We start from the raw sequence: 26,203 nt of genomic DNA on the forward strand, positions 1-26,203 counted from the left end.
TAGTAATAACCAATTTAGAATATATGTGGTCCATAATTTTTTTTATGGTGTCCAGGATTTGAACCTTAAATTTTACATATATTATGCACTGTCCTTACTAACTGAGCTAAGTTTACGAGGACATGATTTTTGTTGTTTATAGACGAGGTTTCCATGTATAGGGGAACCATTTAAAGAGTATAAGTTTAATGTAACTTTATGCAAGTTTTACAAAAATGATAACGACTCTTTGGTTTCTTTCTCAACTTCTTTTGTTTTTGTGTCACCTACTGACATGCGCACATGATTGATCGATCGATCGATTAGATAAATTCAGTATTTTCTTTATATATTTAAAAAAATTAAGATTATTTATAATATGTTAATTTCAGTCTAATATAAGCTTAAGAAAATTTAATGTCATCAAATTCACAATTAAAATATTTTTGGCTTAATTAATCATACGATCCTTTACTTTAATTTTTTTGTTTCAAATTGGTCTCATAACTATTAAAATTTGTAAATTCATCCATAAAACATCGACGGTCTGGCAACTGTATGATATTTTTTCACTTCAACTTCAACGGTATGTTTGTATCACATAAAACACATGAGACTCTTCTCCATTTCAACCATCCAACTTGAATACGATGATTTACATATACTTTTATTTAAACTGTGTAACTTGTATGATATGATCTCCAATTGTCACCTCTAAGGTAGAACTACTTTGTCTTTTGCTGAAATTACATTACATATACTATGTCTTACTTCTACTCAAACAAATGTTCAACACTTCTAAGGATTGTCTCTAAGTCTCCAACATTCCATTCAATTCCTCTCCCGACTCTCCAACTAAAACTATATCATTTGCAAAATGACTATATCTTTGTGCTAGCTGTTGGATGTGCTTCGTAACTACATCCAAAACCAATGTAAAAAGATAACGGATTAGGGTTGACCCTTGGTCCAATCCTTGTTATGAAAAAAATCATTGATAATGGTTCCAAAAGATAAATAATAAAACCCTCTAAGTAATTTAGACTTCATATAATCACATCAGCGAGATTGTAGATAAGAATTATTTAAAATCTCTTATTGACTCCATCATAATATAATAGATCCAAAAATAGAGATAAATAAAAAAAAAACAAATACATCAACGGATGTAATTACCTCATAAAGAATAATTTTCAAATTTATGCATGATAGTAAATTGAGGTTCAATCAGTTAAAATAGATATAGAGACTTAAGAACTTAAGAACTTTTATATATAAGATATGAGATCATTTTTTCAAAAAAACTAAAAAAAAAGCAAAAAATTAGGAAGAAAATTTACAAAAACTTTTTTTAAGTATAGTTTTGTTAAAGAAGTGCCAAGAGAAATGCATGAACTCGAGTGATTGCTTTCTCAACAGTCAACACAATACATATTCTCTAGAAAACATGCTCAAATTTTGAGGCTAGCTTCACTGCTATGTTTGGTTGCACGTTGCATTGATATTTCTGATGATCCTATGCACTTTGAACGTCACGTTAGAGAAGTAATAAACCCTAGATTCAGTCAATCACATGAGACTTAATAAGTTTCCAAACATGCACTATTTTTTTTAATTCAAAACGTGTTTTCGGTTATGTTTTCAAAATCGAATTGAACATTGAATTGACAAAACCTTTCATGGTTCAAAAAATGCCTTATAAATTGAATCGAACACTGAATCACCAAAATAATCAAACTGTGTAAAGGCTCATCCGGCTCGGTTTTTAAAAACTGGTTTTTAGTAAATGATTATACTTTTGTTAAGAGGTGTATGTTGTCGAACTATGATTTATCATAGTTGAATACGGGTCTCCATAAAATATTATTTCATCGTTGTTTCCGTGACAATTCAAATTTTAACACAACACAATGTGTCAGCTTTTAATTATAGAGACATGAAATAGCTAGCAATGCTGTGTCTAGAACAGAATTTAGATTCAATGGAAGAGGAATGCTCAGATATTATTTACTAAATCTACATTCTACAATCATGGTACATAAGCCACAAAGTTGATTTATTATTTGCCAATCAATACTACATGGAATATTTGGTACCAGTTACAGGCAATATACCTATATATCTATATAAATATGCTTGAAAATGTCTCTCAAGTTTTGAGCACTATGGCATCTCATACCAATCCTGCAAAAGAACAACAACTTGTGTAGGAATCTCCATAAGCACTGACCTGTCAATCACAAGTATAGCATTGCATCTCAACATCACATAATGCACACATACACACACACACACACACACAAAATCCAATATCCTGGAGCTGATTTTCACAATAGACTAATACCTAATTCGTCAGGTTCCACGAAGAGCGCGGACACGGTTTTGAATCAGGTTCCTCTCCCAATCTGCTATATCCCCAAAAGCATGGTCTGGAAGACTCTCAAATGGCTCCTTCCATGGATCATTTTTAGCCAAATCATAAGTTGCTCCTTGTATTGCTCTTTTATTTGGTCCACAAGGTCTCTTTGAAGTTAGCATATCATAGGCTTCATTTAGCTGTGCAAAAAATAAAAGGCCATATTCATTTGTGAAAAATTTAGCACTTAAAGAAATTTGAATCCATGTCAGATTGAGGCCCTGTATGGGATATATAACTTAATAAGTGCTAACTGAACTATATAAGTGCTTATATATATAACTATTTATTTTCATAAAAAAAGGGCAATCCAGTGCACTAAAGCTCCCGCATACGCAGGGGTCTAGGAAGGGGTCCCACCATTTGGTGTATTGTACGTAGCCTTACCCTGTTTTTTTACACAAGAGGTTGTTTCCAGGACTTGAACTATAAATTTGACTGTTTTATATAACAAAGGATAAAATAAATTTTGACTGTTTTTATATAAGCTTACAAGTTGTTTTCATGAACTATCATTGAGAGCTTATGGAAATAAGCTGAAAACAACTTATGGACATGTCATAAGTTGTTTCCATAAACTCTTCCAAACAATCTCACAAGTGATTATGTCAATAGATAACCTCGTATAAGCAAATCAAAACAGGCCCTGATTTATAGTGTCTTTTCTACTCTTAGCAGCTCAAGGAAAACCTTGTTAGTTGTTCCCACCAAACCAAGAGGTTTTGTGCAACAATAATACTCATATGAAATGTTAAATAAGTTACATGAAAATTGTTTTTTGATTCAAAGACAAGGTGAGGGTTTAAGACTTACATTCATGTCACAAAACCAGAACAAATAAGCAATTGTCACTGCTGGAGCTCTTCCAAGTCCTGCAGTACAGTGCACATAAACTCTTCCTTTTCCCTCAGAAATTGCCCATTCTAAGGATGACACTGCTTTAGGTAGTGCACTTCGCAAAGAGTTTGGATCAAAGTCTACTGCCTAATAATGTAAATAAACAAAATGTAAATGATAATTCAATCAAGAACAAGTAGGCAACAGATTCAGCGAACTTGAAACTATTTCAAGAGTCGGAATAACTTTTCTGACATGTTATTTTGTCAAAGTTGCAGTAAAAGTATATTGATCCTTGAAGTGTGCATATAAATTGGTAAACATGACAGCTCAAAGCCCTATTTCCTAATACAACCTAAGCTACAAACATATTTAGTATGTTGTCTAGATTATCACATTTTTAAAAAAATTGGGGAAAGGGGAAATTATCATCATTTGAAGTGGCACTAAGGGCCATTTTACAATCGTCCTCGACGTGTTTTGGATTCTGTCCCTAGAAATTACAACGCCAGAGACTCCTACTGTTGAGCTAACATTTCATGAACAATGTCTAGATTATCACATAATGCATGGAAGTTTTGTATATTCTAAATTAATGTACTAAAAAGGGGTTTGCTTACAGGTCTCCTCATGTGTCTAATTTCAAGTTCGCGACACTTTTTTACTATTGACTGCAAGTCTATTCCCCAAAACTCAGCATCCTTATCCTGTTGCAAGTTTAGAATATATGCCACACCTTCTTCCTTCTTAAGGTGATCTACATCTTCAGGTTTCTGTGGTTGGGACCCCACAATCAAATTGTCAGTTATAACTGTATAATTCATACCTGAAATTAGGCATCACTGATAGTATCAGTTGAGTGACGTACTATGTATAAATAAATCAACAATTAATGAAAAATAATTGGTTTTCTTAGGGCCATTCACATGAATTGTAAAAGTAAAGTGCTTAGTAATTAAAATCAAACTTTATGAAGCAACATACAGCACAAAGTTTGCATTTTAGGATCTGTTTGGGAGTGCTATTGAAAACAACTTATAACACGTTCTTACGTTCTTTTCAACTTATTTCCATCAGCTTTTGTCATAAGCTGTTTTCAGCTCACTTCTATAAACTATCTCAGATGGCTTATGAAAGCAACTTATATGAAAATGGTTTGACTTTATTTTAACTTTTGTTACAGAAATAGCTTATACATAAACACTTGTATGATAAACGTTTATGCTATAAACACTTAATTAAGTTGTTTATCCAAACAAGATACTATTGGAATGGGAAGTGGACAAAGAATCTCAACCACTGAACATAACAGGGGTAGAGAAGAGATTCTCTCAATTTCTTAAAAGAAATCGATACTTGCATTACCACAATTTTAGTGTATAAAGACTCGATTAATGTTACCAATTTCAAAATATGTTTTTCTACATCCTCTATAAACTCGAAAACTATAGTATCGAATCTCTCCATTTCTTTTCAAAATTGGAGCTTTTCAGAAATGAAGAGGATCTCTACTGAAACTCCTTCGGCCACATCACCCTTCCGGTTTAAATCTAAAAGGCACATACTCAATACAATAGTTGAAGATTAATCAACACAAACCAAATGCAATGAAGGAAAAAAAATGACACCTTCGTAGTTCTATACTTCTATTCTATCAAGCAACACCTAAATCTAATGCAACAGTAGCCAACAATTTCATTCATTCCTATCTCTCAAGAGTATTCATATTGATAATCATATCAAACATTCAAAGTAGCAATTGAATTTACATAGGAATTGGCAAAACAAATGGGTGCAGAGAGAGATGAAATGAAACTGACCCAGATCGTGATGATACTCATAAGGGTTCCTCATCATCTTCTTCATAGCTATATTGTATTCTTCCATCAAATCATTAGATTTAGATACCCTTTTGCTGGTAGGATTCTCTTCAATCCCACTTTCTGATAGTGTACAACAAATTTTGTTCATCCTAATAGAGTAGTTGATAGGAACCATAAAACTGCATGCCGATTTTTGTTTCCTCTGCTTTGAAAGTACTTTTGTGTCCAAAGAAGCTCTGAATGTTGAAGAGAAACCAATGTTACTTACACTTTCCATTGTTCTTTTGCTTGTTTGATTCTATTGTTTTGTTTTTGTACCTCACATGTTTTAGATTATTGTAAGACATATGATTGATGATGAGCTTGTTTTGACCAAAACGCCCTTGGATATCAATCAAAGCCTCTCTAAACCCGACTCATCTAAATAAGACGTGTCTAATGTCGAATACTTGTCAATGTTCAACACTATTGTATATAATTGCATTTAAATAATTTATTTTATCAAATTATTACCAGCATCAATGCATCAGAGTCAGTTGGATGGTGATGATATATTGATAGGTAATAGAGTAAGTATATGGCTACAAGTTGCAATTGAGAACGTGTTCATATGAAATGGGTGAAAGCGTCATTGTGTGTGTTTTGTTTAGTTGAAGAGGGCTCCAAAGATGCTAGAGAAGTCGGTACATTCTTCAATTTGGGATAGTTTGAACTAACTTTTCACAAGAACTTTTTAATTAGGAAAAGTTTATTATTTTTTATTTTTAAATATTATTTTATAATTTAATTGGTGTTTGAAGAAAAGTTCAGATGTATAAACTTATTTTAACTTATACCGTAAGTTATTATTCTTTCCAAAAGTAGTTCAGTTGTGGACCATTAGTTTTATTTTTACAAGCTACAACTGCTTGTCTCTCATTTTCAAAATAAAAATAAGAGTAAATACTCAATTTGTCCAATGACAATTTCTCGAAAAAAAAAATAATATTCAAATTAGTTTTTAATATTTTTATACGTAAGATGAATTAGTTTCAAACTCATTATAATAAGTCCTCGTGAGCTTAGCTCAGTTGGTTTGGACAATGCATAATATATGCAATGTTAGGGGTTCAAACTTAGGCCACTAAAAAAAAAACTCATTATAATAAATAGATTATTTGTACCCATTTTTAAAATTTTAGGAACTAATTTGATATTATTTTTTATCGAGTACTTAATTGAGCCACGAGTTTTCACTCTAAAAGTAAAAATTGGACTTTTTTATGAGCAAAGTAAAAACTAGACTTAAAAGTTAAAATAAGGGTAATGTTAACCGGTGTCCCGGGGCACCGGTTAAAAAAGCAAATATAGTAAGTAATGCATTGGAATTTATGTTGTCAACTCCTCAAAAATATAAAAAGTGTTATTTTCATTTTAAAATTTCTTTTTTTAGTTTCTTTGACCGGTGCCTCTGTTAACGTGATCCTTAAAATAATTAGAATTTCACGTTATAACTGTTGAGCCGTAAGTGTCACGTTGTGTTCACTTTGGAAAACACCTTGCCCCAATGCTTCTGGGAGCCCCCACCCCAAACTTTGAATACCCCCTCACTTATTAGAGGTCTCATTCAACGCATAAGCAAAAATAATACACATGTATACATTTTCTTTTTAGCTATATCTATGATCTATCTTTATAATGAATCATCAATGTTAGTTTGCTGAAATTGTAGTGATTGATCCATGAAATTGTCAAAATTCTAAAGTAGTAGTTGAAACTTAGAATCCTTAATCACACTAGTCTGTCTATTTGGACCGATCATTGGTTTTAGTAGTATGTACATCGCCTATTTATATGTTACTTATTCCTTTTATCCGCGAGTAGTTGTGCGTCTTGCATTCTCTCGACGTGAATAATATTTGCCGTTTAAAAAAAAAAAGTAGTATGTACATCGCATGTGTACAAACACCTTATCCTTTTTTCACTCTATTACAAATTGGCCCAACAAATTGTCGATAACTTGATAGATAGATAGCAGTACAAGATCTCGGAATGGTACATAAGCAAAAATACTTTTGGAGGTTGTGATGTGAGTGCAATTTTGAAGATTACTTTGTTGAAATTGAATACACCTGATGAGAGGATATGGATCATTGGACATTTTTGCATCTGAAACATCTCCTATTGGAAGATCTATTGTCTTTCTCGCGTTGTTCAATTTGTTCTATTTCATACTCTTGTAGCCTCTGTCGATATGCCAGCCTCATCTCGAAGCTGTTGTGGGAGTTCATGTCTTTGTCCCCGTTGATCTATACCGTTTTCGAGACGGGGATTACACTTCTTATGAAATATTGTGTTGGGTTATGGGTTCTGTATTTGTTGCAGTTTTTATTTTATTTTTCAGATCTAAATTGTTGTTGTTCTATTTATCCTGGGTATAATGAAGCAGACATTCTCTTTCGTGTTGTAATTAAAAAACAGTATAAACATTTTTTTGGTTATTGTTTTAGATTTCAATGGGAATTTGGGATATATATTCCAATCAATGTTGTCAATGGCATTGTTTGGGAGAAACAATTTAGATCTTAAAGTTTTGGGGCTGAAATATGCAATCGGTGTTGGTCAATTTGAGTATAAAAACTTCTTTTAATATGGTTGAAATTTTCAGAACGTGAAAAATTAAGAGTTGAGACAAATATGGTTGAAAGATTGGGGTTCCACTTGTGTAACATTGGCCATTCTCATGTTATATAACATTGCCCAATCAGGGTGTGCCACGTGGCACACCCTTTAAAAAAAAAAAAACACGTGAGAGAGAGGAAGAAAACTCAGCTCTACCCTTTCCTCCTCCTCCTTCTTCTTCTTCTTCATTCCTTCATCTTCAAAACAAAACCCACCCACCACCATCATCAACTTTCCGTCCAGCTTTTCTTCAAAACAAAACTCAATGCTTTAAATTAAAGGTATATTAACCATAAAATTCATTATAAACCTTAATTACCTGCTTCTCTGTTGTTGAGGCAAAATCCCTAAATAATTTTAAAGATAATAAACCAATATGATTAAAGAATTAATGGACTTTGATTATTTCCTTGGTATTTAACTTGTGCTCTTGAGTGTTTTACTAAGACAGGAACAAGGCTTAAGTCATACCAAGAATCAAGAAATCAAAGGACATTTGAATTCAAGATCTAACACTGAGATCAGAAAGTTAGATCAGAATGTTGCTCAGAGATCAGAATGTTCGCACAAGAGATCAGAAGGTTGCTTCTACACAAGCCCAGAATCTCAAGAACATGGATCAAGGTCATGCAAGACACATGTGACATAAATAAATGTCAAGAGAAGTACTTTTGCATGGATCAATCAAGCAATAAAGGCATATACAAGGATTATGTCAAAAAGGATACTTTATGTTCATTTAAGACTATGAACATTAAAGTCCTAGGAATATTCCACAAGGGAATATCATCCTAGATGTTATATTTACTGCTCTTCATTGTGTTTCACTATTAGGATTTGATTACATCAAATGGTAGTCTTACAAATCATCCTAAGTGAAACAAATGGAACATTCTGATGATCAGAATGTTCAGCTCAGCACAGGCTTACTTCATGAACAGTACAGTAGGTGAAAAGCAAAAGCAAAAGCAAAGCAAATCTGTCCTGCTCAATCAGAGATAGACACGCATGAGAGTTGGTACAGAACAAGGACCACACAATCTCTCAAAGCCTGTGTATGAAGATGCAGAATCCCACTATATCCTCCTGCACCAAGTTCCAAGGCAGATCTGGCAACTGAACTTTCTGAAGTATGAAGAAAAGTCCATACTTTGGTTATTGCCCAGAAATTCATATGAAAAGCATATGACACGCCCAGAACTTCATATGTTCATTCATATATGATGAACCCAGATGAAGAACATGATGAACCCAGATGAAGATCATCATGAACGCAACAACATTCTGAAGTTCATCAGAGATCAGAATGTTTGCCCAGAATTTCAAGTAAAAGCTTGTGGGACCCAGGACACATGGCATAACACCATTGGACACCCCACAACGGCTATTTGAGCCCAAGGACTCTATAAATACAGTTCAAAGGCTCAGCATTACTTGCACCATTGCAAAGCATACAAGAAAACAACTTTGATTTTGTTTGAAGCTCTTGCAAACTGAAATTGATCAATCTCTAAGGCTTTCATTACTTAGTGCAAATCAATACTCCTTGTTATCTCTAAGATAACTCCTTTCTCTTCTTCCTCCTCTGTTTGATTCACAAACATTCAACTTCCATATAAATTGTAACTAAGTCTCATCTAGCTTTAGGGGTACTAAAGTGTTAGTTTGAGCAAAGGTTGTAAAAGTCTAAGTGGGTAACTTAGCAAGAAGGTGCAAGCCTGCTGAGGCTTAGAGAATACAGGATTGTAATTGTTCAGGTGAACAAAGATTGTAAGGTGCAGGACTTGAGAGGTTATCTCAAGCATCATAGTGGAAACTCTCACAAGATTGTGAGGAGAGGACTAGCCCACATTGGGTGAACCTCTATAAATCTCTGTGTGTTCTTTCTTTCTTCCTTATACTCTTTAATTTCAGTATACACAACACACACCATCACATTTACTTTATTAATCAGTTTCTGTGTATGAACTTCAGAACGTTCTGAGTTCAGAAAGTTAACTTAACCATTCCAAGTAAACTACTTGAGAATAACTTTTAAGTTTCAGGATAATCTTTAAAGGGTCACAATTCAAACCCCCCCTTTCTTGTGACTATTTTATCTACTTCAATTGGTATCAAGAGCCCGGTTCTAAGGGTTTGAACACTTTAACAAGTGTTAGAGAAAAGATTCAGGAAGCATGTCTAAAGTCAAGTACATAGCTGAAGGAGGATCATCAAACAGACCACCACTTTTTGATGGCTCAAACTATTACTTCTGGAAAGGCAAAATGGAACTCTTCCTCAGATCTCAAGACAATGATATGTGGCAAGTCATCACAGATGGAGATTTTGTCCCAACAACCAAAGAAGGAGCTGTCAAAGAAAAGAGTTCATGGTCAACAGATGAAAAGGCTCAGGTATTGTTAAACTCTAAAGCTAGACTCTTTTTATCATGTGCACTAACCATGGAAGAAAGTGAAAGAGTTGATGAATGTAAGAATGCTAAAGAGGTATGGGATACTCTGAAAATACATCATGAGGGTACATCTCATGTCAAAGAAACTAGAATTGACATAGGTGTCAGAAAGTTTGAAGTCTTTGAAATGAGTGAAAATGAAACCATTGATGAGATGTATGCTAGATTTACTACAATAGTAAATGAAATGAGATCTCTTGGAAAGGCATATTCTACTCATGATAGAATCAGAAAAATATTAAGATGTCTTCCAAGTGTGTGGAGACCTATGGTCACTGCAATCACTCAGGCCAAAGATTTGAAATCTATGAACCTGGAAGATCTCATTGGATCACTGAGAGCTCATGAAGTGGTACTTCAAGGAGACAAACCAGTGAAGAAGGTTAAAACACTTGCTTTAAAAGCATCTCAGCAAACCCCATCAGTTGCTGATGATGAGGTACAAGAACCACAAGAATTAGATGAAGTTCATGAAGAAGAAGCTGAAGATGAACTTGCACTAATCTCCAAAAGAATTCAAAGAATGATGTTGAGAAGAAATCAGATCAGAAAGAAGTTTCCAAACACCAACAATAGCACCAGAACTGAAGCTGACAAAAGCCAAGTCACTTGTTATGGCTGCAACAAAACTGGACACTACAAGAGTGAATGTCCTGACATCAAGAAGGTGCAAAGGAAACCTCCCTTCAAGAAGAAGGCAATGATCACTTGGGATGACTTAGAAGAGTCAGAACCTCAAGAAGATGAAGAAGCCAACATGGGATTGATGGCTCAGTCAGATGATGAAGAAGAGGTAATTGTCTATAAAACTGATTCTTTTTATAAAGATCTTGAAAGTAAAATAGATAGTCTCTTATATGACTCAAACTTCTTAACTAATAGATGCCATTCTTTAATCAAGGAACTTTCTGAAATAAAAGCAGAAAAAGAAACACTTCAAAACAAATATGATGAATCTAGAAAAACCATACAGATTTTGCAAGATTCCCATTTTGAAATGTCAGAAAAACAAAAAGAGTTAAACAAAAAACAAAAAGGCATTATTTCTATACCTTCTGAGATGAAAAAGGAAAACACACTTTTGAAAAAGGAAGTTGAAACTTTGAAAAATGATCTTACAGGTTTTATAAAATCTACAGAAACATTTCAAAATATCTTAGGATCTCAAAATGAAAGTGCTAAAAAATCTGGCTTAGGTTTTAAGGATCCACACAAAATCATTGAAAGTTTTGTACCTAAAACTAAACCAAGAACTAGATGTTATTTTTGTGATAGGTATGGACATGATGAAAAAATATGCCATGTTAAGAAAAAACTTATCAAAGAAAATAAAATTAATCTTAGTTCAGAACGTTCTCATCTCAATAGATCAGAAAGTTCACAAAAGGCTGAGAAAGCTAAGAAGTCATGCTCCTACTGTAACAAATCTGATCACACAAGACAGAATGTTACAATAAGGAAGGATCTCTTAGAAGAACTAACCCTCAAGGACCCAACATTACATGGGTACCTAAAATTTTTATCTTGTCAAATGTAGGTCCTGCCTCAGGGTGCTAGAACAAAGCCATGGTACTTGGATAGTGGTTGTTCTAGGCACATGACAGGTGACAGGAACTGTTTCCTGACCTTTGAAAAGAAGGATGGAGGACTGGTGACATTTGGAAACAATGACAAGGGTAAGATCAGAGGTAAAGGTACTATAGGTAAACCTAATTCAGCTAAGATAGAAAATGTTCAGTATGTAGAAGGTTTAAAACACAATCTACTTAGCATAAGTCAATTGTGTGATAGTGGATTTGAAGTTATCTTTAAACCTAACATATGTGAAATAAGACAAACCTCCTCTAACAAACTGTTTTTCTCTGGATCAAGAAGAAAGAACTTGTATGTCTTAGAACTAAATGATATGCCTGCAGAATCCTGTTTTATGTCTCTTGAAAAGGACAAATGGATTTGGCACAAAAGGGCTGGTCATATAAGCATGAAAACCATTGCTAAACTTTCTCAACTTGATCTAGTTAGAGGTTTGCCTAAGATTAGCTTTGACAAGGATAAGATCTGTGAAGCATGTGTCAAAGGTAAACAAGTGAAAAGTAGTTTTAAAACCATTGAGTTTGTTTCAACTCAAAAACCTTTAGAACTTCTTCACATTGATTTATTTGGTCCAGTTCAAACTGCTAGTCTAACAGGCAAAAGATATGGGTTTGTTATTGTTGATGATTTTTCCAGATTTACATGGGTGCTGTTTTTAAAACACAAAGATGAATCTTTTGAAGCATTTCAACACTTTTGTAAAAGAGTTCAAAATGAAAAAGGTTCTAATATCATTACAGTAAGGAGTGATCATGGAGGAGAATTTGAAAATGCATCTTTCAAAACATTCTTTGATGAAAATGGTATTAAACATAACTTTTCTTGTGCAAGAACTCCACAACAAAATGGAGTTGTTGAAAGAAAAAATAGGACTTTGCAAGAAATGGCTAGAACAATGTTAAATGAATCAAATGTTGAAGATTATTTTTGGGCAGAAGCCATTAACACATCTTGCTACATTTTGAATAGAGTTTCAATAAGAAAAGTTCTTAATAAAACTCCATATGAACTCTGGAAAAACATTAAACCTAGCATATCTTATTTTCACATATTTGGCTGTTATTGCTACATTCTGAACAATAAAGAAAAATTGGGTAAGTTTGATCCTAAATCAGATAAAGCTATCTTTTTAGGATACTCTACAACTTCTAAAGGTTATAGAGTGTACAATCTAAAAACCCAGACAGTTGAAATTAGTATGCATGTCATATTTGATGAATATGATGAACATTCTCAACCAAAAGAAAGTGAAGACACAGAAGTGCCAACACTTCAGAATGTTTCCAGTCAGAACATTGACACTTCAGTTGAGAAAGAAGATGATCAGAATGTTCAGGATCAAACCTTCCAAAGTCCACCAAGAAGTTGGAGAATGGTAGGAGACCATCCTGTAGATCAAATCATTGGAAGCACAACTGATGGTGTAAGAACCAGATTGTCCTTTCAAGATACCAACATGGCAATGATCTCTCAAATGGAACCCAAGTCAATCAATGAAGCTATTATTGATGATTCCTGGATTGAGGCCATGAAGGAGGAACTTTCTCAGTTTGAAAGGAACAAAGTTTGGAACCTGGTTCCAAATAATCAAGAGAAAACCATCATTGGAACAAGATGGGTTTTCAGAAACAAGCTTGATGAAAATGGTAAGGTTGTCAGAAACAAAGCAAGGTTAGTTGCTCAAGGTTACAACCAACAAGAAGGTATTGACTATGATGAGACCTTTGCACCAGTGGCAAGGTTAGAAGCCATCAGAATTCTCCTTGCATATGCTGCACATAAAAGCATTAAACTTTTTCAAATGGATGTTAAAAGTGCATTTTTAAATGGTTTTCTAAATGAGGAAGTTTATGTAAGTCAACCTCCTGGTTTCATAAGTAAAGAAAAACCAGATCATGTTTTCAAACTCACTAAAGCACTCTATGGTCTTAAACAAGCTCCTAGAGCTTGGTATGACAGACTTAGCACATTTTTAATTGAAAATGGTTTTTCAAGAGGAAAAATTGATACCACACTTTTTAGAAAAACACATGACTCTGACTTACTTATTGTTCAAGTTTATGTGGATGATATTATTTTTGGTGCCACCAAAATGAAAATGTGTGAAGAATTTTCCAACCTTATGCAAAGTGAATTTGAGATGAGCATGATGGGTGAACTTGGTTTCTTCCTTGGTTTACAAATCAAACAACATCCAAATGGAATTTTCATAAGTCAAGAAAAATATGTCAAAGACATTCTTAAGAAATATAAAATGAATGAGGCAAAAATCATGGTCACCCCTATGCATCCATCTTCAAGTTTAGATAAGGATGAGAGTGGAAAATCTATTTCTGAAAAAGAATATAGAGGCATGATAGGCTCATTATTATATTTGACTGCTAGCAGACCTGACATTATGTTTGCAGTAGGTTTATGTGCTAGATTTCAAACTTGTGCAAAAGAATCCCATTTAACTGCAGTTAAAAGGATTTTTAGATATCTAGTAGGTACTACTGATCTTGGCCTTTGGTATAGAAAAGGTTCTAGTTTTGATCTTGTAGCATATTGTGATGCTGACTATGCTGGAGACAAAGTTGAGAGGAAGAGTACAAGTGGATCATGTCAATTCTTGGGACAAGCATTGATTGGATGGTCTTGCAGAAAGCAAAACACCATTGCTCTCTCCACAACTGAAGCTGAGTATGTATCTGCAGCTAGTTGCTGCTCTCAAATTTTATGGGTAAGAAATCAGTTGGAAGATTACTCATTGAGGTACACAAGTGTTCCTATTTTTTGTGATAATACAAGTGCAATTAATCTTTCTAAGAATCCTATTCAGCATTCTAGGTCTAAACATATTGAAATAAAGCATCATTTCATTAGAGACCATGTTCAGAAAAAGAATATTGCATTAAGCTTTGTTGATACTGAAAATCAACTAGCTGACATTTTCACAAAACCCCTTGTTGAGGATAGATTCAATTTTCTTAAAGAAAAATTGTCAATCATAAAAAATCCCAATAAAGATTGATTACAGATCACTAAGGACCTTAGACTAAACCCCTTGATGTCATCTGATGCAAATCAGATAGATCTATCATAATCAGAACATTCATCAGAATGTTCCTGAGTTCAGAATGTTCCTGAGCTCAGAATGTTCTTGAGTTCAGAACGTTCATCAGGTCAGAATGTTCATATGATCAGAATGTTCATCCTAACATTCATTCAATCAACATTCACAAGTTTGTTCATCTGGGTTTAATCCTTTCAGGATGTCCACAAAACTCAGTTATGTTCAAAAATTTGATTTCTGGGTCAACTATCTCATGCGTGAGATTTTGTGTTGACTTTATCCAAAAATCCTTCTATAATCTCAAGCATTTAATGTTTGGTTATAAGAAGATGAGTTTAAGTTTTAACCACCATGTAAAACCTGAACTATCAAATCAACCAATCCCTTCCATTTCCCACAAACGGCTACTTTTCTCTCTCTCTCCTCTGACCGTTACTTTTCTGCAGTTTCCTCCTTCCCAATGCAAACTGCTATCATTTTCTCTCCCTTTCTCTTTCCCTTCTGCACGTTTGGTCTATATAATCAGTAACCACTTCTGATTATTCTACAACCATCTCAATCCAAACTTCCTTCTTCTCAACTCACAAAAATTTACAAATCCTCTGTTTCTCTCTCTCTCTCGCTTACGAAGAAAATGGCAAGAACAAAAACAACTTCAAAACTCTCTGATAATGAAGTTCCACAAGTGGAACGTTCTCAATCACCACCACCAAACGCTGCTGCTGGTCAATCCTCTGATCAACAACCACTAAGTGAAACCCCTGTTCACACTGTTCTTCCAGATGTGGTCTATCCTGCTTTTGATCCACCCAAATCCTCAAAATCAAAAGCCTCTAAGAAACCCATCACCAAACCCAGACCTATCCCTACTAGAAGATCATCTAGGATGAAGCATTCATCAAAGGAACCTAAGGTCTCACATGTGAATCTTGTCTCTGAAGAAGAGAATAAGACAGATTCAAGTGATGATGAAAGAGAAGAAGATACTGAAGAGAATTCAGAAGAAGAAATGGAAATCCCTGAAGATGAAGAGGAAGAAAAAGTGGAAGAAGACTCTGAACAAACTCTCTCTGAAATAGTGAAATCCATGAGAAAACACTCAAAGAAAGGTAAGAAAGTTGCCACTCCCTCTCCATCAAAAGAAAGTTCATCATCTCAGGAAGATGATGATGAGAATGATGAGGAAGAGTCTGAAGAAAAGTCTCCTGAAGAAGAGGAGAAAATTTCTCCTAAAAAGCATGGCAAAGGAAAAGACATTGCTAGAGTTGCTGCTGTTCTAAAGGCTCAGAGAGCAGAAAAGATTGCTCTCAGACCAATAAGCAGAACAAAGTATTTTGAGTTTGAAAGCTTGGAGACAAAAGGATGGAACCTGAAGAAGTTCACTGATCCACAAGGCTGGACTAACTTTGTGTCTCTACAAGAACACACATATGAAGGTTTGGTCAGAGAGTTCTACACCAACCTGGTTGTGAAGCAGAAGAAAAAGGAAAATGAGAACTTTCTCATCTCTTCTGTAAAAGGAGTTCAGATCACTATCACTCAAGATTTCCTCTCTAAAGCTTTGAAAATTCCTAATGAAGGTAACAAACTGTTTTCTTGCTCATGGTATAATGATATTAGGGTTAACCGTAATCAACTCATAGTCAAATACACCAAAGAAAACCGCACTTTTAACTCCACAAATCTAGAAGATATTCCAAAAATCCTTCATAATATGGTTAGGCACACCTTAGTCCCTAAGTGTGGCTCTGTTGATGTTGTTTCTGATATGGATCTATGCATCATCTACCACCTCATGACCAAAACCAAATTGAACCTCTGTTTCATCATCATTCAACATATGATAGATTCCTGCTTGGCCATGAAACAAACTGTTGCTGGGTTACCTTATGGGATGCACTTAACCCCCATCTTTCAGAAAGCAAAGGTGCCACTTGAGGGAGAACCACGCAAGCTTGACTTTATGAAGTTCACATCCAAGACTTTAGGTCAGCTACGCATCACTACCTCAAACATGCCATCTTTCACAACCTCTGGCACTTCTGGATCTACTAAGAGATCTACTGCTCAGAAGGTTCAGACAACCAGGAAGAAAAGAAAGGTAGAAGAGATCAGAGATGAATCTCCTAAGAATGCAGAAGTCAGACCTCCCTCTCCACCAGCTTTGGAATTGTTTTCTCAAGTTTCTCAACTTGCAAAGGAGATTGTTCAAGAAGGAAGCTCTCAGTTCAAGGCCTTGATTGGTGAATCAATGATTGAAGATGATGCTCAGAAGGATGATGATGCATCTCTTCAAAGGGAAGCTGAGAATGTTAAGCAAGCAACTGAGATTCATGAAGGTATATCTCAGATGGCTGGTAAGGAAAACTCTGTTGATCCAAATCAAAGAGTTGAAGAAAATACTGAGAAGATAGCTCAGAATGTTGATGAAGATACTCAGGAAGTGGCAGAAATTTTAGCTTCAAACATGTCCATGGAGAAAGATATTCAAGTTGAACAAATGGAGTTCACAACTGGATTTGATCTCAACATTGAAGATGTCAACACTGACTTCAACAATGATGTGTTCCAAGATGGTCAGGACACCACTCAACATGTTCAGGAACCAGCTGCAGGTCAGAATGTTGAAATCTCTGAAGCTCAGAATGTTGAAATTCCTGCTGAAGATGTTCCAGTCAGTCAGAATGTTCAAGTCTCTGCTGGTTTGAATGCATCAAATGAGCCTCTTCTTGCTCAAGTTAGCCAGCTGTCAGCAGATCCAGTGCCTATGGCCTCAGGATCTTTGCCCTCTGTTGAGGTACAGCTCATGGCTCAAACTAGTCAGAATGTTAACCTCTCATCCTCCACTATGGGATCTGTTGCTGGTACAAGCAACTTTATGGTTTCTAACCTTCCAACTCCAGACACCATTCCCTCATACACTCCACCACCACCACCAATGAAAACTACCACCACAAGCAAGCTTCCTAATATGGCTGCTCTTTTTGACTCCCTCAATACCTTTGTGTCTGCCAACAAAGAGAAGGCTGAAGCTTCTGATGCTGTTCCACCTGCTGCACCTGCCAAGCCTTCAAGGGCTGAGAAGTTAGCCTCAAGGGCACTCAGGGTCTCCACCAAGACACACAAAATTGTCTGTGCTTTGGCTGATTGGACTGTCAAAGTCCATGCTCCTGGTCTGGCCATTGATCCACCAGTTTTTGATGATCCATCTGTGTTTGAGTCTGAACCATCCTCTGATTCTGGGGATTCTACTCCCTGAATCTTTCTGTATTGTCCTCCCTATCCTTTTTGCAGATGACTAAAGGGGGAGAAGCTTTAGGATTTAATTTAAGTCTTAAGTTTTTCTTAGTTTTAGGCCCTAAGTAGGTCTAGTGATCACTAGTTATTAGAGTTAGAAACTTCACTTTTTGCCTGATCACATGCTTTGAATTTCTTTTTGTTTTTGAACCATATATTCATGTAATTGTACTTCATGCTTTACATTAATGAATGATATTGAGTTTGGTTCAAATCTGCATATTTTTTTTATGCAATGAATTATGAAATTGAGGGGGAGCTTTTTAAAGTTCTTAAAAACTCTGCATAATGGATTATAAAAATGAGGGGGAGCATTAAAATAAATTTTCAAGCTCTGTTGTTCTTCATATATATAATCAAAATCCTTAATCCTAAATCATAGGTTTATCATCTTCAAAAAGGGGGAGATTGTTGAGGCAAAATCCCTAAATAATTTTAAAGATAATAAACCAATATGATTAAAGAATTAATGGACTTTGATTATTTCCTTGGTATTTAACTTGTGCTCTTGAGTGTTTTACTAAGACAGGAACAAGGCTTAAGTCATACCAAGAATCAAGAAATCAAAGGACATTTGAATTCAAGATCTAACACTGAGATCAGAAAGTTAGATCAGAATGTTGCTCAGAGATCAGAATGTTCGCACAAGAGATCAGAAGGTTGCTTCTACACAAGCCCAGAATCTCAAGAACATGGATCAAGGTCATGCAAGACACATGTGACATAAATAAATGTCAAGAGAAGTACTTTTGCATGGATCAATCAAGCAATAAAGGCATATACAAGGATTATGTCAAAAAGGATACTTTATGTTCATTTAAGACTATGAACATTAAAGTCCTAGGAATATTCCACAAGGGAATATCATCCTAGATGTTATATTTACTGCTCTTCATTGTGTTTCACTATTAGGATTTGATTACATCAAATGGTAGTCTTACAAATCATCCTAAGTGAAACAAATGGAACATTCTGATGATCAGAATGTTCAGCTCAGCACAGGCTTACTTCATGAACAGTACAGTAGGTGAAAAGCAAAAGCAAAAGCAAAGCAAATCTGTCCTGCTCAATCAGAGATAGACACGCATGAGAGTTGGTACAGAACAAGGACCACACAATCTCTCAAAGCCTGTGTATGAAGATGCAGAATCCCACTATATCCTCCTGCACCAAGTTCCAAGGCAGATCTGGCAACTGAACTTTCTGAAGTATGAAGAAAAGTCCATACTTTGGTTATTGCCCAGAAATTCATATGAAAAGCATATGACACGCCCAGAACTTCATATGTTCATTCATATATGATGAACCCAGATGAAGAACATGATGAACCCAGATGAAGATCATCATGAACGCAACAACATTCTGAAGTTCATCAGAGATCAGAATGTTTGCCCAGAATTTCAAGTAAAAGCTTGTGGGACCCAGGACACATGGCATAACACCATTGGACACCCCACAACGGCTATTTGAGCCCAAGGACTCTATAAATACAGTTCAAAGGCTCAGCATTACTTGCACCATTGCAAAGCATACAAGAAAACAACTTTGATTTTGTTTGAAGCTCTTGCAAACTGAAATTGATCAATCTCTAAGGCTTTCATTACTTAGTGCAAATCAATACTCCTTGTTATCTCTAAGATAACTCCTTTCTCTTCTTCCTCCTCTGTTTGATTCACAAACATTCAACTTCCATATAAATTGTAACTAAGTCTCATCTAGCTTTAGGGGTACTAAAGTGTTAGTTTGAGCAAAGGTTGTAAAAGTCTAAGTGGGTAACTTAGCAAGAAGGTGCAAGCCTGCTGAGGCTTAGAGAATACAGGATTGTAATTGTTCAGGTGAACAAAGATTGTAAGGTGCAGGACTTGAGAGGTTATCTCAAGCATCATAGTGAAAACTCTCACAAGATTGTGAGGAGAGGACTAGCCCACATTGGGTGAACCTCTATAAATCTCTGTGTGTTCTTTCTTTCTTCCTTATACTCTTTAATTTCAGTATACACAACACACACCATCACATTTACTTTATTAATCAGTTTCTGTGTATGAACTTCAGAACGTTCTGAGTTCAGAAAGTTAACTTAACCATTCCAAGTAAACTACTTGAGAATAACTTTTAAGTTTCAGGATAATCTTTAAAGGGTCACAATTCAAACCCCCCCTTTCTTGTGACTATTTTATCTACTTCATCTGTTTGTACCTTTAACATTGGTATACACTAATAAAAGAACAGAGTTTTAAATGGACAAGAGTAACCCGTTTCTGCAATTATAGCAATTATAGTGTTTTTGCTTTCATTTTGAATGTTGATAATGGTTCAATTAAATATTTAAATGGACAAGAGTAATTGTACTGAAACAAAGAATCTGAATTCTCCCTCAAAAAAAAAAGAATTTGAATTCATTATGTTCTAAAAAGAGTTACAAACTTATATCAAAAGAATATATTTTTCAATGGAACTGCAACTATGCCTTCTATCAGCTTCAAATCTTCCTTTGTGCTGTCAAAGTCAAGTGGAAGTGTTCAGAGCAATTTTGTGTTTTGCCTTTGTGGATTATTCTTTTATATATGCTGTCAAATTTATGTCCAGTGATACATCTTCAGCCAAATTGAAGAAGAAAAGGGTGTGGTAGGTAGATGGCGGCGGAGGCAGCGGCGACTAGCGGTGGACGGAAAGCTGGCGATGATGGTGGGTGGGTTTTGTTTTGAAGAGGAAGGAATGAAGAAGAAGAAGAAGAAGGAAAGGGTGGAGCTGAGTTTTCTTCCTCTCTCTCTCTCACGTGTTTGTTTTTTTTTTTAAAAGGTGTGCCACGTGGCACACCCTGATTGGACAATGTTATATAACATGAAAATGGCCAATGTTACACAAGTGGAACCCGAAAGATTGATAGATGAAGATGAATAGTTATAATCCAAATAATAATAAAAGATATAAAATAATTGGTAGTCATTTAAAATGCAACCGGTAACAGGTTAATGAATTAAAAAATTAGATGATGTGTCAAGTTATAATTGGAGTGTGTTATAGGAGTGTGTTAGAGGGTGTGACCCTAGCATTCCTCTTGATGGTAGAGGAACTTATACAGTTAAAAATGCTTACAGAGTTTATGCATAACACTTGACCAATATAAATGAGCTTAAAATTCAAGGAGAATGGACTCAGTTATGGGGTAACATGCCCATCAAGTCCGCATCTAATTCACTAGACTAAGACTAATTTACACACCCCTTCTAACATTTTTTGTGTACCACCTCCTTTTGGCTTCTTCAAGTAATGTTGATAGAGTTATTTTTCAACAACATCATGTTCTAGTACTGATATGTGTGTGAGAGATGACCAGGGCCATTGTGATGGCAAGATGGGATTGGTATTGTATGAAATTTTAACTTTAGAGGTTAAATGTGAATCTTGAAGTTTATATAAAGCTTTGCAAAAAAAATTAGCTTAAGTTTTGAGTAATGTTATTTTTGAGCTACACTCTAAACAAGTAGTTGATGATATTCAACATGTAAAATTCAATCTATTGGAATATGACTCATAGTTATAAATATATTTTGTTCATCCTACAACAACTTTCAAGTTGTTTTCACTAGGGGACAAACTAATGGTAGAGCTCATGCTTTGACATAGACTTCTATCTTTATGTTCTTTGTAGTGATTTCCACTCTCCGCCTAATTGTACCGTGATTCTCTTAAAACATTCACAATAGAGGATATTTTACCTATTTAGCACCAAATTAGATATGTACTCTTATTGTGGAGTAAAATATTTTGGTACTTATAAAGAATGATGACTATGGAGACATCCCCATCAAATAAATTGTATCATAATAAATGAATTTTATCAAAATGCAACGATATAAAATTATTTGTGAGATCAATTTTATCAAAAAAAAAATGATGGATCGAAGAGATTGAATACTTATTAAGGAGTAACATTGAAAAAAAAATGTGTGTCTTGTATAAGTTATCTTGGTTTAAAGAAAACTGTCTTTTCGGATATGCTATGAAGTAAAACTTCCTTTTCGGATGCTCATAGTAATAAGGGTTAATTAAGTTTTTAGTCCCTATAAATATTCACAATTTTGTTTTTAGTCCCTACAAAATAAAATCACACTTTTTAGTCTCTGTGACATTTTTCTTAAGCATTTTAGGGATTAAAAATGCTGATGGAAAAATTTTATAGGGACTAAAAATGCTGATGGAAAAGTTTATAGGGACTAAAAACGTTGATGGAAAATTTTATAGGGATTAAAAAGTGTGATTTTATTTTATAGGGACTAAAAACAAAATTCTGAATATTTATAGGGACCATTTACTTAATTAAACCTAGTAATATTATAAGTTATCTTGGTTTAAAGAAAACTACCTCTCCAGACATGCTATGAAGTAAAAAAATAGGGTTAAATGTGTTTTTGATCCCTATAAAATTGCGACCTTCTAAGTTTAGTCCTTACTTAATTTTAATAGCTTTTTTAATCCCTACAAAAAAAAATTACTTATAATTTTAGTCCCTGCTAAAATAAATTTTGTTTAATTATCCTTAAACTCTTAAATTTTTTAACGATTCTTTTTATACAAGTTTAGAACACTATGAAAGGTTCATTTACTAAAATCTATAATTTTTTAACATGAAATAAATTAAATATGAATTTTTTAAAACGAAAAAAGTTTAAGATTTAAGTAACAAAAATATGGACGTAGAAATCAAATTTTTGCGATATTTTTTTCGGAGGACCTTTTAATAACGTTCTTAACACGCCTGTAAAAAATTGTTCAAAAACTTAAGAGTTTAAGCATAAATTAAACAAATTTGGATTGAGTAAGGACTAATATTGAGTGCAGAGATTTTTTGTACGGATTAAAAAAGCTATTAAAATTAAGTAAGGACTAAACTTACAAGGTCGCAATTTTGTAGGGACCAAAAACATAATTAACCCTAAAAAATATTATAAGTAATTTATTGTATTTGTATAAACTTTTCATATAAATTAATATTTTATAGAAAATTAGAATGGAAGGGAAGCGAACAACAAGCCGCGTCGTTAAATTTTTTTGGATGAAAAAATCAATCATTTTAAACACAACATTTATGGATCTATGATACATAATATTTCTACGCACGACCCTTTGAAATCTCTGCAGAAGGTCAACAACCTCTGGTGTTAGAAAACCAAAAGTGTCAAACGTAAATGGTATAAAAACATGTTGATTGTCATAACACCCTTTATCATGTTTAGACACTTTATTTGACGCGACTTTGATGGTTGCATGTCCCACCGTAAAAGCCTTAATCCTCAATCCCACAAGAGGTGAAACCTCAATTAAATCCACACATGCATGTTCTGTCCAATCCACCTGTACACCATAACATTTATTGGCCTAAGTGTCAGTCTTCCATCTTGTGGGTCAGACAAGAAGTTCATAGGTGCCTCCTTTTACACAGATACTCTCGTCCACCTAAATATATAAAAAAGGACATCCCTAACAAAGTTATGCATGTATTTGGAACTAGAAAGCTCCTTACAATGAATTGCATGCTTCCCAAAGGTATCCAGACACGCCTTACAACAAACAAGACACACCTCATCAATAAAAAGTAATGGAATAATGAGGCGATATATGAGGATATATAGTAAGGTACACTGCTAGTGACAACGTAACCCATCAACATGGAGGGGTATCTAGAGGAAATTTTTGAGCATGCACTTCTTATAAACACCTAAAAAAATGTTTTTTTTGTCTTGTGGTCATGTCAAACTTTATTTCAATATGTTGAAGACTTTTATTAAAAAGGACACTCGTCAATACATGTTGTACTTTAGGAGGGACAACATCTTTACCACTAAAATTGTTAAATTCAAACTCTGGAATCGTAACCATTCAAAACACTGTTAAAATCAGAGTCCTTACCACGCATCTCAGTGTCTCTCAAAATATGATCTTGTAACACCTAAGGTTGGATGGTATAATCCATGTACGAAGAAGCTCTAATGTTGTGCACAAATCCAACTCAACCTTAATACGTAAAGAAGCCAACTTCCATTTAAAAAGTATTAAAAAATTGAAAAGATATTACAAACTTTTTTGAGAAAGTGAGGATTCCTAACAGTTTTCATCACGAACTAAAATTGGTCATTGTATTATAGTTTCATCTCGTGTTAATTAAGTAATTATGTTATGGTCGTGTTATCATTTTGAGTTTGACAAGTAAACAAAATTTCTATTTTGTCAAAAAAAATATACAGTATTTAATTTTGAATTAACGTATACACATGATTTATTAGCTGCTTTAATTTCGTTCTATATGCTGTCAGAGTAGTTGAAGAAGAGAGATAAAACCATAGACTACCGCCAAAAACAGGTGCTGAATTTGACTTGTGAAAATTTAAGCCGAAAAAATATACAAATCTCAGTGTGAAACTATACTATCGTGACATACTAGTATTGTTCAATGCAGTAATGCCATTCACTATCAATAGTCGTTGAAATTGGAAATACTTCAATCCATATATTTTTTGACGAAACTTCGACCCATATAGCATTCATTTCAGTGTCGAATTTCTAATACATATCGTATTTCAAAAGAAACAACACACTCCATATTATGAAAAATGTCGAGGAATGTAAGCAATCCTGCTCCAACTCATCCAAGTAAAAAATTAAGAAATTTATAAATTAATTAATTATAATTATAATAAAAATTCATAATTCTTATTTTTTTTCTTCTCACATTCAAAATTGTAAGGTTATCATTTCTTACGTTTTTTTAGTCATTTTTTCTTCTCAAAGTCTTGCCCTCTCATACCTTCATAGACTCTTAAACAAGAGCCTAAAGTTTCCATGTGTAAGCAGACAAAAGAAAAACAAAACAGCTGCTAGTGCTGAATAAAAAATGCAAAACAAAAGGAAGCCAACTAGACAGCTCTAAAATACTACAAATTATTATGTTTGAGAATGTTTTTGCGGCCAAGTTGTGCAGGGCTGCAGGCTGCATTATGCAAAAGTAAACAAAGCTAGATAAAGCATTTTAGAGTTTTTAATATATTTTTTTTTCTTAAGTTCACTCAAGTGGAGATAATTAATCAAGATATGTCATATAGTAAATGTGAGTATTTTTCTTAGTCGAGATTCAAACATTTTTTTTTTGTCTGCCACGTTTATAAGAGTTATTTCATTTCGCTAGATTTATCTTCGTCCGGTCATGTAGTTTAAGTTTATAAAATATATTGTTGTAGAATAATGACGTGATTGAACTCAATTAGTTAATATATTTCAATTAAGATTTACATCCACAAGAAGTTCATGACTTATATCCTTAATTGGCTTTATTTAATTATTTTTTAAATCAAATAGATAAGACAAAACTATCGAAGTAAAACATCAACATGGTACAATAAATCAACATATGAAATTTTGATGCAATATTCATGAGTTATCATACATGTGCTATATTCACGCACACATTATAGAAGCTATTATGTTTTTGTATTAATTTTCCATACGAATTAGGAGAGCTTGGAAATATGAAATGGAATTTTAAGTTGATGAATACAGTATATTCTTTTGCATGAGAATAAGAGTGGTTCTCTTTCAATTTCTGGGTTCAAATGAGAAATTCATTATTTAAATGAGTTTGAAGATCGTTAATTATAATTTCAACAAAAAGTCAGCATCATAACAGCCTTGAGTTATTTTAAACAGTTAAACAAAAATTCGAAACAAGGCAATGTTGTGCGACTTTTTGAGATTCAAAGACCAAATTGGGAAAAAAAAAAAACTTTAAAAACTTTTTAAAAAAACTTTAAGAATGAAAAATATTGTAGAAAACAGGTGCATTTATGTGTTCAAAGTCAAATTCATCCAATCAAACAAAAAAAGTCAAATTTATCCAAATTATGCATACAAATTACAAGGAACGTGGTCTTTGCACACTATCCGTTTTGCATCATGTGTAAACAGAACAGAAGCTCATATGATGTTATTTTTGCAAACATTTAATTTATGGGAAATGTTAACCGGTGCCCCGGGGCACTGGTTAAGGAGTTAAATATAGTAGTATTTTTCATTGAAAGTTGTGTTGTCATTGC

The 26,203-nt window shown here is 34.1% G+C and overlaps 3 protein-coding genes across 3 annotated transcripts; 2 read left to right on the plus strand and 1 right to left on the minus strand.

Annotated features, from left to right (window-relative positions):
* Nucleotides 1–1,963: 1,963 nt before the first annotated feature.
* Nucleotides 1,964–5,345, minus strand: LSF2 (dual specificity protein phosphatase (DsPTP1) family protein). Its single transcript, XM_085755391.1, has 5 exons — nucleotides 5,053–5,345; nucleotides 3,853–4,058; nucleotides 3,209–3,379; nucleotides 2,324–2,535; nucleotides 1,964–2,209 (listed from the first exon to the last, which is right to left on the minus strand). The coding sequence occupies exons 1-4, from the start codon at nucleotides 5,330–5,332 to the stop codon at nucleotides 2,332–2,334; spliced, it is 861 nt and encodes a 286-aa protein (XP_085611517.1). The 5' UTR covers nucleotides 5,333–5,345; the 3' UTR covers nucleotides 1,964–2,209; nucleotides 2,324–2,331.
* Nucleotides 5,346–9,893: 4,548 nt separating this feature from the next.
* LOC146941571 (uncharacterized) lies at nucleotides 9,894–15,093 on the plus strand. Its single transcript, XM_085749965.1, has 5 exons — nucleotides 9,894–10,964; nucleotides 11,709–12,249; nucleotides 12,850–13,504; nucleotides 13,622–13,714; nucleotides 15,018–15,093. The coding sequence occupies exons 1-5, from the start codon at nucleotides 9,894–9,896 to the stop codon at nucleotides 15,091–15,093; spliced, it is 2,436 nt and encodes an 811-aa protein (XP_085606091.1).
* A 104-nt stretch (nucleotides 15,094–15,197) lies between these two features.
* LOC146941572 (uncharacterized) lies at nucleotides 15,198–18,112 on the plus strand. The gene has a single exon (XM_085758019.1). The coding sequence runs from the start codon at nucleotides 15,454–15,456 to the stop codon at nucleotides 18,076–18,078; it is 2,625 nt and encodes an 874-aa protein (XP_085614145.1). The 5' UTR covers nucleotides 15,198–15,453; the 3' UTR covers nucleotides 18,079–18,112.
* The last annotated feature ends 8,091 nt before the right edge of the window (nucleotides 18,113–26,203 follow it).

This window comes from Medicago sativa, chromosome 3 (genome assembly GCF_051527215.1).
Source record: "Medicago sativa cultivar Bolivia chromosome 3, Bolivia_mono, whole genome shotgun sequence".
NCBI classification, from domain to species: domain Eukaryota; kingdom Viridiplantae; phylum Streptophyta; class Magnoliopsida; order Fabales; family Fabaceae; genus Medicago; species Medicago sativa.

What these genes read in the sequence shown, in the direction of transcription:
- LSF2 (XM_085755391.1), bottom strand. Translation starts at nt 5,332, where the DNA reads ATGGAAAGTGTAAGTAACATTGGTTTCTCTTCAACATTCAGAGCTTCT. An exon ending in TTAGACACATGAGGAGACCT is followed by an intron (nt 3,380 to 3,852) that starts GTAAGCAAACCC and finishes TTACATTATTAG; the next exon opens with GCAGTAGACTTTGATCCAAA. An exon ending in TCTGGTTTTGTGACATGAAT is followed by an intron (nt 2,536 to 3,208) that starts GTAAGTCTTAAA and finishes TTTTTTGCACAG; the next exon opens with CTAAATGAAGCCTATGATAT.
- LOC146941571 (XM_085749965.1), top strand. Translation starts at nt 9,894, where the DNA reads ATGTCTAAAGTCAAGTACATAGCTGAAGGAGGATCATCAAACAGACCA. An exon ending in AGTCAGATGATGAAGAAGAG is followed by an intron (nt 10,965 to 11,708) that starts GTAATTGTCTAT and finishes TGTCAAATGTAG; the next exon opens with GTCCTGCCTCAGGGTGCTAG. An exon ending in CTGTGAAGCATGTGTCAAAG is followed by an intron (nt 12,250 to 12,849) that starts GTAAACAAGTGA and finishes TGAACAATAAAG; the next exon opens with AAAAATTGGGTAAGTTTGAT.
- LOC146941572 (XM_085758019.1), top strand. Translation starts at nt 15,454, where the DNA reads ATGGCAAGAACAAAAACAACTTCAAAACTCTCTGATAATGAAGTTCCA.